Source organism: Perna viridis, chromosome 6 (assembly GCF_037379345.1).
Source record: "Perna viridis isolate PV_CMFRI_1.1 ecotype Kerala chromosome 6, ASM3737934v1, whole genome shotgun sequence".
Taxonomy (NCBI): domain Eukaryota; kingdom Metazoa; phylum Mollusca; class Bivalvia; order Mytilida; family Mytilidae; genus Perna; species Perna viridis.
In genome coordinates this window covers 30,659,588-30,676,797 of record NC_142450.1, presented here as the reverse complement: position 1 = coordinate 30,676,797, position 17,210 = coordinate 30,659,588, and the positions used below count along the sequence as shown (strand labels likewise).

Below are 17,210 nucleotides of genomic sequence, written 5' to 3'. Positions count from 1 at the left end.
ATGGTCAAATCACCAATATGAGATTTTACAATGAATTATCTGTAAAAGTGGACTTACAACTCAATAATTTAATCTATAAGCAAATTAACTGACACAGAAAACTGAAAATTAGTGTAAAGCCAAAAGCATATCAAAATTAATAACAAAATACTGAATTTTTATCAAGGGTATGTATAAATTATTTGTAGCTTAAAAAATACTGAACATCTGATATGTAGAATAAATTGATTTAATATACTAATACATGTTAACACATACAAAAATGAACACATTTAGGTAATCATTGAAGTACAATTCCGATATTTACTCTCTGCCAACCTCCACTCTTATTCTGTTATAACAGTGTTATTTTCTACCTCTTCCAATGTTCTGTGGACTTCTTTCACTCCCTTTCTGCACTACTGCTTGCAACATTTGTTAATTACACTCAACTAACATGTCTAAGGAAGTAATTCTTCATTATTACAAGGTTTAAATATACTGTAGTGCAAGACAATGAATTTTTTATCACTGGTGAGCTGAACAGAATGCAAAACTGTAATTTCTTACTGCTAGACAAATGGTTGAGGACCAAATTTTTGCTTTTTTCTGCATGAGATAACTGACAAAATTAAATTTGAATGTCTGTTTTATGGTAATAATCATTCCGAAGTTTTGAGCCAGATTTCATAGCCATCAATTGTCATATTTAGGATTCAGAAGGCAAAATTTATCTGTAACAAATGAACAGTTTCCACATTAGTCACTCTGTGACCTTTCAACTTACAGTCAACTCAACCAGTCAGCATTGTTTCAATTCACATAGTGAACTTGTCCAGTGAAGTCTGATCTTAAAGTGTTGACCTCTCAAGTGAACTTTGGCCTTAAAGATCATAATTTTTCAACCAACTGAACTTCACATATCAAACATCAAATTTCTCAAAACATATATTATGTCCATTTTCTTCATAGTCTTCTCGACTAATGTACAGCTTCTTTAACTGAGGATCCTTGGCCAGCATTGCTCCTCCTTCCCATGCATAAGTAGAAGAACTAAAAATAAAAAATGAGATCTGTACATGACTGTACATGAATGAGTAATCAAGGGAACCAAGATACAAGATCAAAAGATGTTTCCAAGGAAACAAGGACCAGACAGTGAAATATAGAATCTATATCGAAAGCAAGTTGATTATGAAATTTTTTAAATTGAGGTAAATTTTCATGTTTTGAATATTGAGGTTTGCCAAGACAGAAGAAAGGAAAATTATGACACAAAGCATGTGCAGTGAACAAATCATTTCTCATGGTGCAGATGGATACACCATAACAATCCATGAGATCGTGATGACAACCATAAAATTTTTGTAGTGATGACTTTAATGATGTAGCAACATAACAAAGTTCCAGAAGTTCAATTGTAGAACACCATTCACAGGTGCTAAAGGGATGTTGCCACAGATGAAAGAAAGTTGAAAATATGGAATAAGAAGCAGACAAATTCCGTGTTATAATGAGGCTAGAATGTTTAATCTGCAAGTCTTGTCAGTCAAAATTAATGGGTTACATCTTGGATCCTCTGAAAAAAGTTAAAAAGCTGTGGTGCATATACTGTTGTCATAAAAAAGAGAATTTATTCTGGCAAAAAAAAATTTCTAATAAATCCTAAGGAATTACAACATACTGCACATGTTTTGTTTAACTAATCAAAATAAAAGTAAATTTTCAACTAAATCTAGGCTTACTTTTCTGGTTTACACATGTGTAAATCATATTCTTCTGGAGTCATACTCCTTGTATCCCTCTCCCTGAAAAAATATTAGTAGTTGGACTTATTAATGAAAGCAACAGCAATACCAACATTAACAGTGAGTACAGACAATGTTAGAAAAATTGCTTGTACTTGCTACAGTAGCATTATGTCCTTAAAACAAAATTGTTGATAATTAACCCACAACCATGTAATACCTCCCCACATAAAAAAGCAGTATACAAAATACAATGTACATGTCAACATATTATTATGAGCATAGATAAAAGTGACCCAGATATGATTATACTGTGATGTAGAAAACTCACAGTCCATAAGGTCCAACATTGTGTGCATTCACATTTCTGTGAATTGCAGTTTTGTATGTACATGTATATAGGGTACTTTTGTCATGGGGTCAATATGTTTTCTCTCAGTGTAAGTAATTTTTAAAGGCTTAAAAGTAACATTTCACATGTTGCATTCTTATTGTTTTAATTGATTACTTGTAAATTAGCTTCTTCTGGCAATACCCCACTTGGCAAGCAGAGAATTAGTGACCATCAAATTTAAAGTCTCTTAAGTATGGCTAAGTCCACAAATGAACAATTGCAATATACAATGTACTATTGTTAACAATAGGTAGATAACCCCTACCAATTATTCAATTGTCAGTCTTACTATAAACTTTTTTTTTTGAAATAGTTACCATATCAATGGGAAATGAATAAATTGATAATGTCATGTTTAAGCATTCAATTGTAAAATATTGGTAGAAGTGGTAAACATGAGTTATCATCATATGTAACCAGAATACATCTGTTGTCTATATTACTTACATTCGGTCATAGAAACCGGGAATTCTACAGTTACCACCAGTTAGAATTACATTGTTGTACATGTGGGGCTGCATTTCTGTAAAAGAAAACATTGTAGAAATATTAAAAACTGTAGAATTGTTTCCTCCACTACAATCAAATGATTGAAATGTATGTTTTGATAGGAAAATACCATTGCTAGATATATACCTTTTCATGGGCATAAGATACAGTATTTGTTTCGAAATTACCAAAAAAAGAACCCAGTCTAATATAACCCACCAAGGCCCAGAAAATAAACTTGGACTGAAGTAAAGCTAATAAAAAGATCACCTAAAAATTGTGCAAATTAGGATCATGTAATAAGTGGAACATTTCTAAACTACCTAAAAGTTTACATGTATGGAAGAAATACAACTATATAGAAGGTAGGGAAGTGATGACAAAAGTCAAAACAGTTAAATGTGATTTCTACAAAACAAACTGTGGACTTATATGATCCTTTGAATATAGTGGAACAAAATACAAGTAATTAACCAAGTCTGGAGAAGTACAAGATTACGGTACTAGTATACACCAATTCAGATTCAACCTTAGTTTCAGTAGACTGGTAACATTACCCCTGGAACTTTCACAAAACAATGGTAAAGAAATAAAATTTTTCTCCGGGCCCAGCTTGATAAAACAACATATGTCATACGCTGAACATTATGGGGGGGAGTATAGACCATAAATCATTGCTTAACACAGTTCTGAATTTTGATTTTGATTAATATGTGACATTGCTGACAATGAAATGAATGTGATAATAGACCTTATAGTACTTGAATGATTTACTTAACAGTACAGTAGTAAGTTAAAATGGTGTCACACTAAAAAGAACTGAAATAAGAAAAAAATTACTGGTCTAAGTGTTTAAATTCAGGAAGATAAATATACTTATTAATAATGAGGTTATTCCCCACTCTGGGACCCCCTTTTATGGCATAATCAGGATTAATTTCAGGAAACTGTTTCCATTTACATACACCAGTAGGAGTGATGATAAAAGAAAAACTGGACAATCACATACACTTTGATAAAATAGAGTTATTCCTCTTTGCACATTAATAAGCAGTTTGTATACAATATGCTTATATGCTTGTTTCTTGACCCCTAATTTCTGTATAGAGAAGGCAACAACCTCCAAAATCAGTCAAAACCTTTCAATTGGTACAAGGTACCTTGTACATAAATTTCAAGCATTCCCAGTCAATGTGTTATTTTGAAATACCAAACGTATAATAAGTTGTAAAGGAGTCTTCATTACAAAAATCTACAAAAAACTACATTTACATTTATACAAAAAAATTAAAAACAAAACAAAACAAAAGACTTCAGATCAAGACCTGTTAAACTTACTCAAGAAATAGGTATTTCATGGTAAACTTTATAAATGTATGTTTTTGATCCCAGTTTAGACCATAATCCCAAAACCAATCCCTTCCATTTATTTGCAACAAAAAACTTTAATGTAAAATTTTATATATAGATCCATTCATTTATGCTTAATTTGTCCTATCAATACCAAATGTTTAAGCAAGACAAATCAGATGACAACACAACTACCAACTATGACGACAACAGCACAGAAATACTTTTTAACCCCTAAACTTTGAAGTAAAATGAAAACGATAAATTTTAGTTCCTACTTTCATAACAATTATTACAATATTTTCAACTTTAAGATTTTTATTTCTTTATTTGATTATGGTAGATGTATTTACTAGTTCACTTAAGGATTGTTTAAAATGCTTGTTATATTATGGGAAATAAACAACTTTGGGTCAGTTTACATTTACTGTTGCAGCTTACACCTACCAAAATTCATTTATATCCCATAATCTAACCAACAACTGAAAACAATTTATATATTCTAATTCAAAAACACCAGAAAACAAAAATAAAATCACAAAACATGTAACGATATATTGTTTTCATAATAAAAAGTCAACATTTTTTTCATGCTGATCAATACCGTCAACTGTCAATTGATTACGCCATTTGTAATTTACATGCATGTTTTTAGTGTATTAGGATACCACACTGATGTAGTTCTGTAGTCAGAGGGCCTGGCTAAAATACCAAGTCAGTTTATACAAAGTGGACATTATTGCTGGACAACGTTGAATCATTCAGAATTTTACAAGAATTAAATTATATAACATTATATAGACTGTTAGGGAATTATAAGTCATGTATGTTTACTCTGTTTTTTTTTCACACATATACTGCATAGGAATAACATCTCAAATGTATGATATATCAAATAATTCATGACACTTTGGGTCAAATTGCAATACATGGACATGTTTGTCTCCCGGTTAAAACTACAATGTACTTCAAGTATGCTTCAGTTCAGAAAATATTTCTGAGCAATCAACCGGTTCCAAAATGAAAACCTGTCTAAACTGAGTCCCTTTAAAATTTGATCAGTTTAGTTCAAGTTTCAAAATACATGTAAATTGATATAAAAGGACTTTATAAAAGCGTTTGGTTTAGACAGGCATTCAGATTCAGGGTTAGATAGATTTCATTGTATTGTCATATGACCTTCAGCATCATGAACCATTTGCTAAATAGTTTTTATAATCTAACAAGAGTTTTTATAGCATGGCAATGTGTGAGTACAGCGTTGTTGTTGGCTTAATTACCTTCAGGAAGTGACTGAACAGCATGGACAAGGGCTTCAGCCACACCCATTTCATGGATACCTACATCTGATGGGTGAAACAACAACTCAGGAATGGCAAACCTTTCATTACTCATTCTTATTATCTGAAAGAAAAAAACACAAAGTCCTGTTCTGCTGTAATTCTATAATTTTCCTCGGCAAAGATTATGATTATAATTACTTCGATTCCTGCAGATCTTTACATGATGATAAGTCTTTTGATAATACAATGTAATGTACTTCATCCATTAACTATTGAAATAAATTTGAAAGTGACTGAATTCTTAAACTCTTCAGTAATTTAAAATTCCCCTAATACAAAGAATAAGCATTGGAAACCCTGCATCATCAATGTTTACAGATGGTACAAAGAATTTGTATGAAGCTTTATTAAATTTAGTTGAATGATTTGATTTATTGCTATTACAATTGCAATCTTAGAAAATTTAACTTTAATTATCTCCCCTTACATGCTCGAAACAATCCTTGCTCCAAAAAAATGTGCATATAATGTAAACTAATGCATACAATTTCATTAATTTCAGACATATGGACAGATAGATATAAATCCCAACTTGGTAACTGGATATAATTTCTCCTCTAGTAATTTAATTCTCACCTGTTCCCCATCTTTAGCTCTACCTGTGGTCTCCTCCATTGGCCTAACAAAACCCCTTTTTATATGTGTATAATCAGGTAAGACATAGTCTCTGGCTATAGTGTTTTCTTTACCTCTCTTTCTGCAACAAATTGAACTACATTTTGATGAAGCCATCATGACTAAGTAATGGTACTAATCTTATCACATGTCATGCAAAAAATTATTTTTTTCCTTGTAACTCAAGGTAATACTCCAAAACAAGAATATTTTACAGACCTGAACACATATTTTGTACAAGTAATATCATATTTCCATAGTTTTTTCTTGGTTGTGAAATTAGTGAAAAAACTGCTCAAGAAGAAAAATGTATTTATACTGCTGTATGGAAGAATAAAATAGCAGTAACAAAGTGTATAACAAGTGAAATCTGTGGATGAAACAATCACAGACAAGTGAAATCTGTGGATGAAACAATCATAGAAGCATCAAAAAGAAAAGTTAAAAAGAACACACAGAAATCAGGAGCATCATCATAAACTTGGTTCCCTCCAGAGACTTGAAGAATTCCAGCTTCTTGTTCGATACCTATCATGCTGCTTGTTAACATGACCAGTGAAATAGGAAGAATATCTAAGAAAGATGGCAGCTATTCCCTTTCTAAATAAAAGAGTGAATTTCCATACCTTGCTGTTTCCATGTCTTTCATGAAATTCTGTGAAACATAACAAACATCTTCCTTCAACTGGTTAATCACATAAGTTTCATCCATCACCATAAGTTGTCTGAAAGGGGAGATAATCAACCAACAATTAAAGGAGTTTTTCATCTTATTTATCTAATAAAATTAACATCCACGCCAAACATGATAGAAAATAAAACCTTATGAGTGAAGAACTTGGATAATTTACTTACTGCATGTTGAAGAACTTTTGTTGCTGGATGGGAATTTTGTGGACAGTCTAACAACAAATATGAATTTCAAATAAAATGTTATGTTTCTATAAAAACTTTGTTGCTCTAATGAAATCCACAATACCATGTACACCACTAATTATGAAACCTAAGTATCAGCAATAAAAAAATCAGACCATTTTATTGTGTCAATGAATTACAAGTTTTGACACATATATTCCATTCAAAGTACTTAAAAATTTTATTTTATAACAAAAACTAACCTATAAGAGATAACTTCCTTCAGATGATTTGTCAACACTTTCCCACCAATATCTATCCTGAAATTATAAATATACTTTCCTGAAAAAATCTTTTAAACTACATTGTCTTATTTAACATATGAGTAAATCTAATTCTGTACAAAACCTACGGATGTCAATCATGGAAGAAAAACAGATAGGGTGAAACCCAATGCATGCATCTGCGTATTACCTTAATCCAAGATAGTAATACATCTAGAGATCACCAAAAGGTCTTCAATAAGTGTAAAATGTACGCAATTATCACCTACAAATCATAAGTATCAATTATCAATGATACTGGATCAATCTATTTAGGACATACATTGTTTTGGTACATTAAGGCAGAAATTAAATTAACATTCATAAAAACTAAAATTGAATGAATTATCTCCCTTTCAACAAATCTTTTTTTACACTGTGAGTTTTTTGCATTTACTGCATGGTATTATATGTCAACAGAGTTGTTGGTCCTTGCTCTCCCTCTCACTGTATGAAAGATTGATAATATGCGTGAGTAAATTATCCCCCTTGGAACCCTTTTCATACACTGTGAGTGTATGGTATAATATGTCAATCTCTCGAGCTGTTGGTCCTTGAAACCCCTCTTACTCTGTATGAAAGATTGATAATATGTGTGAATGAATTACCTCCCTTTGAACCAACCTTTTCGTACACTCTGTGAGTTTTTTTCCTTTACAGTATGGTATGATATGTGTGAACGAATACCCAGCATCTACCACTATTGAACACAGTGTTTTCTGGTCTTTCTCCTTACTGTACTTGTACTGGGATAAATAAGAGGCTGAAAATATGAACATTTGTGTATATGTTGGTGGTTAAGATGTGGTGCTATGATTTTTATCAATATTTTCAACTTCAATAAGTACTGTTCTACTTTCTACTGAAACTTGAAAATACAAAGTTTGGCACCAAACATTTTTCAGAACATTGAAATTTACAAATAAGCAATCAAGTCACTTTTGTTACATTCCATACTTGACCCTTTAACTGCAGTGATTTACTTACAGTTAAATCTAAACATTGAACAAACTAGTACGTTTATTCCTAAAAGAAGATTTACTTACGGTTACATCTAAATACTGAACTAAACTGGTATTCCTCAAAGAAGATTTCGTTCATGGCCTCCTGTACAGAACTGAAGTTGAAGTACGGCTCTGTTACAATGATGTTGGTATCCTGGAAATCTACCTGCAGTAATATATGGAATATTGAATAACAAGAATGCCCTGTTCAAATAGCTGTACTTCCTTACTTGTTTCCCAAGATCATCCAAGTCATGATTTGAATAAAAGGAGTATTTTTTAAGAGCAGATGAGCTTGTTTCAGGAATTTGTCATATTGCACATAGTTCATAGTATAGAGCACTTTATTGTAACTGTGTTAGAGCTTTACACACAATGGCAGCTTTTGAAATACAATTATTGAACTAGATAGACATTTTCACTTTTTCAAAATTACTCATTATTTACCCTTACCACTAAACAATACCTGTATTAGGACATGGGGACTAGCTCCTGCTAAGTCCAGGTATCTGAAACGATACCTGTATTAGGCCATGGGGACTAGCTGCAGCTAAGTCCAGCTGTGTTACATGAGTACTTGACAAGAAGCAAGCTATAGCTAAAACATTTATATGTTACATTTTCAAAGCAATGACCATGGGGAAAATCAGAAGTAAATATGCAAACCTTCAAACCATCTTTGCCAAACATGAAGTCCCATATTTGTCTCTGTATCTCCCAATTAATTAAGTAGCCCTAAAATAAAGTAAAGGTTACAGTAACTGCATGTCATTCAACCTTTATACAGTAACTCCTTTTGATATATTCACATTATAGTTATAGCAAGTTTTTTATCAATTTTAAAAAGTGAAACTAAATTCACTAAGCATAACTCAGTGAATATTTACTATACATATAAGCAAAAACAAATGATCTCAATACAAATCTGTGATGTTCTCCTTTTAACAAGTTAAAGAGTAACTATGTATTCATCATCAATCTTCAAAAATAAAAGTACACTTATAACAAACCTTTTGGAATGGTAGTAAGTAATATAATCCCGATAAATCTTTACAGTCATCTATCTGGTCTCCTATAAATGTTCTTGTTCTCACACTTTTAGCTTTAGTTACACAGTTTGGCATCAACCTTAAAAATAACCATCAATTATAACATTAATAAAGATTTCACTAGTTTTCAGTAGGAAAATCACTGGTTAATTGTTGTTTAACACAATTCTGTTATTCAGTCAGGAACTGGTGTCCATAACTTGGGAATCTATACTGATATTATATAGACATCACCTTAGTACTGTGAAAGTAATTTAATTCATGGACACCAATTTTCGTGGATCAGGGAAGAAACAAGTTTGTAGATTCTTGAATTCATGGTTTTGAAGTTTTCAGTATACATATTCGTTAGGAAACAAATTTTGAGGTTTGACTTACCCATGAAAACCACAAAAATCTGTACCCCACGAACAAAAGTACTTTCACAGTTATAGTTTCACAAATAAAGCTGTAGTGCCATACCTTAATCAACACTACTTTACAGTAGGTTTGTAGTCATTAGTTCTGCACATCTATAGGAGATTGAAAGTTATGACATCACAAACTGAACAAATACAGAGGTTGAACCAGGATTGCTGGGGCAAGTATGGACACACCATTCAAACTTGATACAGCTGTTAATTTTTATTATGATAAGATTTTAACACAGGAAAAGAATTTGACCAGAATTGAAGAGGTCACTTTTTGGCCCTTTATTCCTCGATGGTTGAAGTCAAAAGCTCCAAAATCAATCCAAACCTTCCTTAGGGTGTATGGCACTTGCGGTACACTTTCAATGCAATGCATTCCCCTTTTCTTAAAATGTTATTTAGAAATTAAAATAAAAAAAAAATACTTGTATCTGGCTCCTTAGTGGCTCTTTACTCTTACTTTGCTCAAGTCACAACCGCACAAATCATTTCCTGTCTTTCTTTGGTGGTATGGTACCTTGCAGTAAAATTTATATGAAATCCATTCATTTTTACTCAAGTTAATGTCTGAACATAAGGAAAATTCCTGTTTTTGGCCCCTCTATGGCCCCTAATTCTAAATAAACCCTAATCTCAATACCAACCTTCCTTTTGTGGTTTAGAACCTTGTTTAAAAATTTATAAAGATCAACTACTGGTAGTATTTTAGTTACGGCATGAAAACCATGTGTCTACAAACAATGACACTGGCAGTGCCATACTACCATATAGCGGGTTATTTTTGCGAGGGTTTAATTTTCGCTTATTTTCGCAGATTGGCAACAACCACGAAAATAAAACCTGCAAAAAATTTTATGCCAACGTAACGGTTATTTCTTAATACGATACTTCGATACTTTATTTGTTCATTCGACCTAATCCATTATACTTTTGTAAATTTTAATCACAAATTTGTTTTCAAACGATTGTTATGTGTAAAGGATACCAGTAATTGAAAATGAGTATTCTGAATTTTTTCAAATGCTTTAAAGAACGCAAATGAACTAGTCAGTGAAATAATTGGAAGTCCACCAAATAATGCAAGTAAAAGTTTGTCTGAAACTCCAGTCTCAACAAAACATGGCACTTATCTGACTTATACACCTCAAGATCGTGCTGAAATTGGAAAATATTGTTTGCAGAATTGTCCGGCTGCTACCATTAGGAAGTTTTCAAGAACGTTTACCAAACTGGTAGAAAGTACCGTACGTAGCATGAAAAAATCTTATGAAGCTTCCTTCAATTCAAAGAAACGGAAATTAGATTTTGATGGTGAGATTACTGAACTTGTGCCCACAAAGCATGGTAGACCTTTGCTAATAGGTGCTGAACTTGATGCTAAAGTTGAGAGGTACATCAATGTTCTGAGGGATAATGGAGTTGTCATAAACACTCAAATAGTTGTAGCTGCCGGTAAAGGCCTTGTAACGGGGACTGATAAAACCTTATTAAGTGAAAATGGAGGTTCAATTAATATAACGAAAATTATGCATACATAGGATTTCACCCACAAAAATATTTTGTCACACCTCTTCAGACCGGGAAAAAAAAAAACCACGAAAATATCTTCCAGACGTTTGGCCTTCGAAATCATGAAAATTTAGCTCAGCAAAATTAACCCGCTATATGGTATCATACTACCGAAATATATATTTTCTTCTGGTCATATAAAAACTAATGCTAAAAGTAGACTTAATTCCACAATACTCAATAAAAAATACAAAACAAAAACAAACAAGTTAAAGGAACATAATGAAGTAGAGCAATATTAGAAAAAAGTGGAAAAAACAGCAAGCACAAATTCATGATATCTTCACTACACAAAGGTTAGAAAAATAAACTAAGGTTGAATACTTCTGTTTATCAAGGTGATTTTCTTTTTCATTTTTAAAGACACTGGATGGACAGATAAAGTAAATAAATCAAAAACATATCCAAGTCTTTAATTGTGACAAGATCTTATTGTTCTATGTACAATTGTGCCAACAGTTTTTTGTGATTAAAACCTAGATAGTTATCTGAAGCGTGGATCAAACCTAACCCAAATAAATAATTTGAATCTTGGCAGTATATTACATGAACAATGGATTAAATAATTTCATTTAATTAAATTTAGATGGATATAACATAAATTTGATTACTTTCATTTATGTACAAAAGGGAGATAGTGATTTGAACATGTAACTTCACAGGTGATATGTAAGTATACTTGTACACTGTATCTTGAATTTCTAAAAAAAAATTTTCATTTTTAGAAAGTTTTGATTCAATGCCTCATGATACCAATTTTAAGAGCTTTTCTTTTCATACAGACATATATGTATTACCATTGCACCATTGCATGGATATAAACTTATTAAACTAGAGGCTCTAAAGAGCCTAAATTGCTCACCTGGCTTGATATTAGCTACATTTTTTTTGTGTAAAAGCGGCCATGTTTTTTTGGTTTTTTTTTGTGAATAAAAAAATCACAAATCATTTTGTGTAGGACACCTAAGGAATAATCAAATCAACTTTCACTGAATTCTATCTAGTAGTTCCTGTCAAGATTTATTTTAAAGCAGCAAACAAAAATAGCAAAAAGATACATACAAAAAAGGCAATAATAACAGATTTTCATGAAAATTTGTCCAGAGATAGATCCCATGATGCTGAAAACACTTCTACCCATTGCAAGAATTTTGCTAAACCCAACAATTTTAGAGATATATGCAAAAAATTGCTGTCTGATCTCTATGTTTTATTTAAAAAAAAGAACATTACAGCTGTCCATGTTTTTCAACAGTTAAAAAATCCAAATGGCTCTTTAGTGCAGGATACCCTAAAGAACAAATAGACCTACTTTCATTAAATTCTGTCCCATATTTTCTGAGAAGAAGATTATTACACATTTTGAAGCTGATTTGGTGGCATTTTCCTTTGATCTTTCAAACTTTTACCAAATCTCATGCACTTGCATCTTAAAAGAAGCTTGACTGCCTTGTATTTCATGTGTAAATTTAAACTCAATAGGTTAAGAACAAGTCCTTAATTTGATAAAATTGATAAAAACAACACAGCAAAAGTCAGATCAGTGTTCGATTTAATTTACCTTTCTCATACCTAGGGAATGCTTCATTTTTTTTCTAGATACACATATTTGTCTTAAGAAAGAGGGAAATTTGTGGTGAAATTGAGCCCATATTTGTTGGAGGTAATGATGAATCTTGAGAGGGTACATTCTTCAGAAAAGATATTTCAAATACAATAAATATTTCCACTTTTAACTAAAATAGACTTTTTCATAGTTCCTTTTTCATAATAGGTAAAAACCCACCACCATATCAGGGGTAGTATATCAAAATATTATTCTTTTAGGTTTTTATTAGTATACTTTCTTAGATAAAACAGCCAGTCCATTTTACATCATATGAACTGGCAGGAAATTATATGGACCGTCTTGCTTTCAAATTAAGAAGTAAAATCATAGCCAGCACCATGAAGTGATGTGAGGTCTACCGTTATTACACATACCTTAATTTCCCTTAAGGTTCCCCATATACTAATGAAAAAAAGTGAGGTCCCGGAAGTAACAAAAAGTGACTGTCCTTACAGAGAAAATTTAACACTTTCTTCAGCCAAACAAATAAAAATGTTTGATTAAAGATCACATACAAAAAGTAAGTTAATCTTTTCAGTAAGTCTTGAGGCCTTTTCTATCTTTTTTTAACTAAAAAAAATGAATATGGTTTGAAAAGTTCAAGAAAAGTAGGAATATCTCTTTCTAGGCTGTAAAGTTCTGCTGGCTGTCGGCTCCCAGTTTTTAGTAGAGTCCGAGTTGCTCATTTGCTTTTGTTACTTTGTATGTATGATTTTAGTTACTTTATGTTCTTTCTATGTCTGTTTTCCATGTCTGGTCTTTGTCCCTGGATTACATTCTTTTGATTACCGCTATAACCTTGGTTCAAATGATTACTCATTCATAATCTTCTTGAAAGCATCAAAATCTTCGATGTGCACTTGTTTATGTCATAGGTTATAAGTAAAATATTCATTGGAAACTGACATTGTTCTAGAAAAACTTGAAAAAAAAAGGAATTGCTGAAGCTGCTCATGAGGGTAAACGGATATTTCAAGTAAAGTGAAACAGTGCTCACTTTTATAAGAAATGCCTACTCCATATTAATGGAAGTAGTTGTGTAAGTTTTCTTTTTTCGACCACACGAATGATCCAGAGTAAATTGTAAATACTGTATACTGGGGCCTTACTCTATCACAATAGTTAATTGTCTTGTAGACTGAAGAAAAAGAGGCCTTTTTGTCTGAAGTTAGTACAACATCTAACTTTTCATTACAATCAATCGATTTCTCTGATACAGCAATTTTAACACCCAGTAAATTACTTGCAAAAAAGTAAGGCAATTGTCTAAGCCTAAAAAAATGTTCCCATTGTTTCACTGTATTGAAAAGAAAATTCTCTAAAATTATTTCTTTCAAAACCTTGCAAAGGTAATTTGTAGGGATGCACTACAGCAACTTTTACCATCACATGCAAACTGGCAAGAAAATCGGGAAAAATGCTCTCAATATTTTTGCAAGCTAGAAAAAAAAAATTTATAAAAAAGACATTAACAGAGTTGATTGATGATCAGGGAATACATATTTCAGAACAGTCAAAAATTCTTCTTGAACAAGAGAATTTTTATAAATCTTTGTATTCAAGCATACATTCAGGTTGTGGAAATGATTTATTTTTCAAGCATGGTGTTAAACTTACACAAGATCAAAGTGAACTTTGTGAGGGTAACATAACATTTAATGAGTGTTCTTTTGCACTAAAACATATGACAAATGGTGAAAGTCCTGGGTCAGATGGATTTACTATTGATTTCTATAAATTTTTCTGGAAAGATTTTGTACCATTTGTGTTTCGATCCTTACATTTTGGTTATGAAACAGGAAATTTTTCTGCTTTCCTGTATCAGAGTGTCATTACTTGTATTCCTAAAGATGGTAAGGACAGGAGATACATTAAAAGCTGGCGCCCTATTAGCTTGTTAAATACAGACATGAAGATAGCCTCTGCGGCAATTGCAAATTGATTAAAAACCATATTACCAAATATCGTAAGTGATACACAAAAGGATTTTATTAAAGATAGATTTATAGGAGAAAATACTAGACATTGTATATGATCTGATGCATTATTTAGAACATCATGATATGTCAGGAATACTGTTATTCATTGATTTTGAAAAAGCTTTTGATTCCATTTAATGGGAATTTCTAGTTGCAGCATTAAAAAGTTTTAATTTTGGTCCTTTGATTATACAGGATCAAGCTAAAGCCAAGCAATCTGTGTTCTTTTTGTAAACTAGATGAAGAAACCATCGAACATTTATTTTATGATTGTCATATCACAAAGCATTTCTGGTCATAATTTGCACATCAAATACATTTGTACAACAAAGATTTTGTATTTACTAAGCAGCAAGTACTATTAGGGTTTCCTTCAGAAGATTTATTTTCTAATTTGTTGTCTATAATTGCAAAAAACTATCTATATAGATGTAAATTAAAGGAAATCATACCAAATATGGTTGGCCACCTCAACTGTATTAGACAGTACCAATCTCTTGAAAGTTATGTTGCAAAATAAAAATTGCACATCAGACAAATTTAAAAAATATTGGGCTCCTTTACAAGCTATTTTTCCATCATAATTTTACTAAACAGGAATTTTTTTTATATTATTAGTCAATTTCTCTTTTCTTTCTTTCTTTCTTGATTTTTATTCCAACTGAACTTCTATTCTTTAGATACATTGCTATCCAAACTTATATATTACAATGGTAGGTGAATGACGTGAATTGTACACCATAGTCAGGTGGTGATGTAAGGGAATGTGTAAAATCCTTACTACTAAAAAACAAATAAAAAAAAAAAGAAAGATGTTTAATTCTAATTGGTCAAGTAGTGTCAGAGGAGAAGATTTTTCATTAAAAATAGCAAATAAACGTTGAAAAGAGGCAATTACTCCAGCATGGCTTATCAGATTAAAACGAAAATTTGACCACTGACAGATCTCATCATGCTGAATACATTTATCCAATGTCAGAATTGGCTACACATAACGTGTTTTGAATATGAGAAAAACTGTTGTCAGACCCCTATGTTCTATATTAAGGCCTAAAAAAAATATGTGTTTCCGGTAACACCCATTTCAAAATAAGGGTAGGTGGGTAGGTTTTTTTTTTTTTTTGGGGGGGGGGGGGGGGGTGCAGATCGTCAACACGGATAAGCCCTAGTGGTCATAAGTGAATCAAGATTAAAGAGAGAGCAATTAAAATACAATAAAATGCAAATCGGCCACGGAAAACGCCGAAATTCCAGATTTTTTTTTTTTTTTGCCGACACCATAACAAAGTTAGGGTCGGTCGGGTAACCAGAAACACATATTTTTTTAGGCCTAATGGCAGCCATGTTTTTCAATGAATCAAAAATCCCCACACCAGTACTATGCAAGTCCATTTTTTGTTAAAATTTGAATAAAAATATTTTCTACGACTTTATTAACACCTACCGTCCTTTAAATTGTCTTAAATGACTTGCTCAATCGTTTAGCCAAACGGCTAAATATTTTTTATTCAAATTTTAACAGTATGTTATTTATGTGACGCCGAGTATAGTATATGTTGTTTTTTTTTTATCATGGCATTGTGCTAATTTAAATTGTAGTAATTCAATTTTATGCTGCAGCTAAAGTTAGAATCTTTCTGTTCTTATCAGGGTCGTATAAAACCCGGCCCAGACTAACAGGCAATGAACTGTTTCATCTTCACTCGAAATTTTCTAGGTTCGCCAGCCATGTCCGTTTGTTTTCAGTTGGTCAGCTCATCTGAAATTTACTGGATCCCATCAATAGGATCAGGGGAAATGAGAGAGTCCCTGCACACTGCCTACAGTTTCCCTCAATCGTTTATGACTCAAGAAAAGTTTAAATTTTGTTTCTCATGTTTACTACAAAACAATGGCGCTTTTAAATGAAGTATACGCATTCGGACATGGAACCGAAAAAAATCCTGAAATTAAGGCATCGCCCTACGGAATACTATGTGCCCGCTGGGCCAACATACCACACTTTTTGTTTGCCATGCATAAAATATTCGCGCCAGTGGCGTGGTCTGGAATGAACACCAGAGAGTTCAATATACATGAGTTATCCTGTCGATAAGGGCACTGACTGAAGATTTAAGAATTGCCCTGAAAAATACGATGGACCTCAGCTACTCTTCATTCGATATATTTAAGGAGACCAACCAGTCCAAATAGTGCCATATGACGCCAGCATGATGATTGACATGAATTATTTGCTACATTAGTCATTACAAATAAGAGGACATCATGCCATAATTTTGGCACATACAAGCGCTGAAGAAATAGGCTGTGCTTTTCCTTGAACTAAAAAAAAACGATTGGTTTCAAATAAAAACTATGTAAAAAAAACTATTAGTCCTTTACCTAGGTGTTTTATCTGTTGAATAGCCCACTTTAGCTAAACCGGCGCCGTTATCCAACACAACAGTCGCCATTTTGAATGCCATGTGTTTTCTATTTATAGGCTCAGTTTTTT

General features: G+C 32.1%; 2 protein-coding genes across 2 annotated transcripts in view; one reads left to right on the top strand and one right to left on the bottom strand.

Annotated features, from left to right (window-relative positions):
• Window positions 1-213: 213 nt before the first annotated feature.
• On the bottom strand, window positions 214-17,200 carry LOC148614518 (actin-related protein 6-like). The gene is made up of 12 exons (XM_088588642.1): window positions 17,099-17,200; window positions 9,111-9,228; window positions 8,767-8,835; window positions 8,143-8,266; window positions 7,721-7,859; window positions 7,037-7,093; window positions 6,545-6,643; window positions 5,880-6,000; window positions 5,241-5,364; window positions 2,569-2,644; window positions 1,725-1,787; window positions 214-1,032 (listed from the first exon to the last, which is right to left on the bottom strand). Exons 1-12 carry the CDS (start codon window positions 17,179-17,181, stop codon window positions 903-905), a joined length of 1,203 nt encoding a protein of 400 aa, XP_088444768.1. The 5' UTR covers window positions 17,182-17,200; the 3' UTR covers window positions 214-902.
• LOC148614517 (uncharacterized) overlaps window positions 11,664-17,210 on the top strand; it is a 30,883-nt gene continuing 25,336 nt past the window's right edge. The window contains exon 1 of the mRNA XM_088588638.1: window positions 11,664-11,797. The gene's annotated coding sequence lies outside the window, so the exon portion shown is untranslated. The remainder of the gene's footprint in view (window positions 11,798-17,210) is intronic.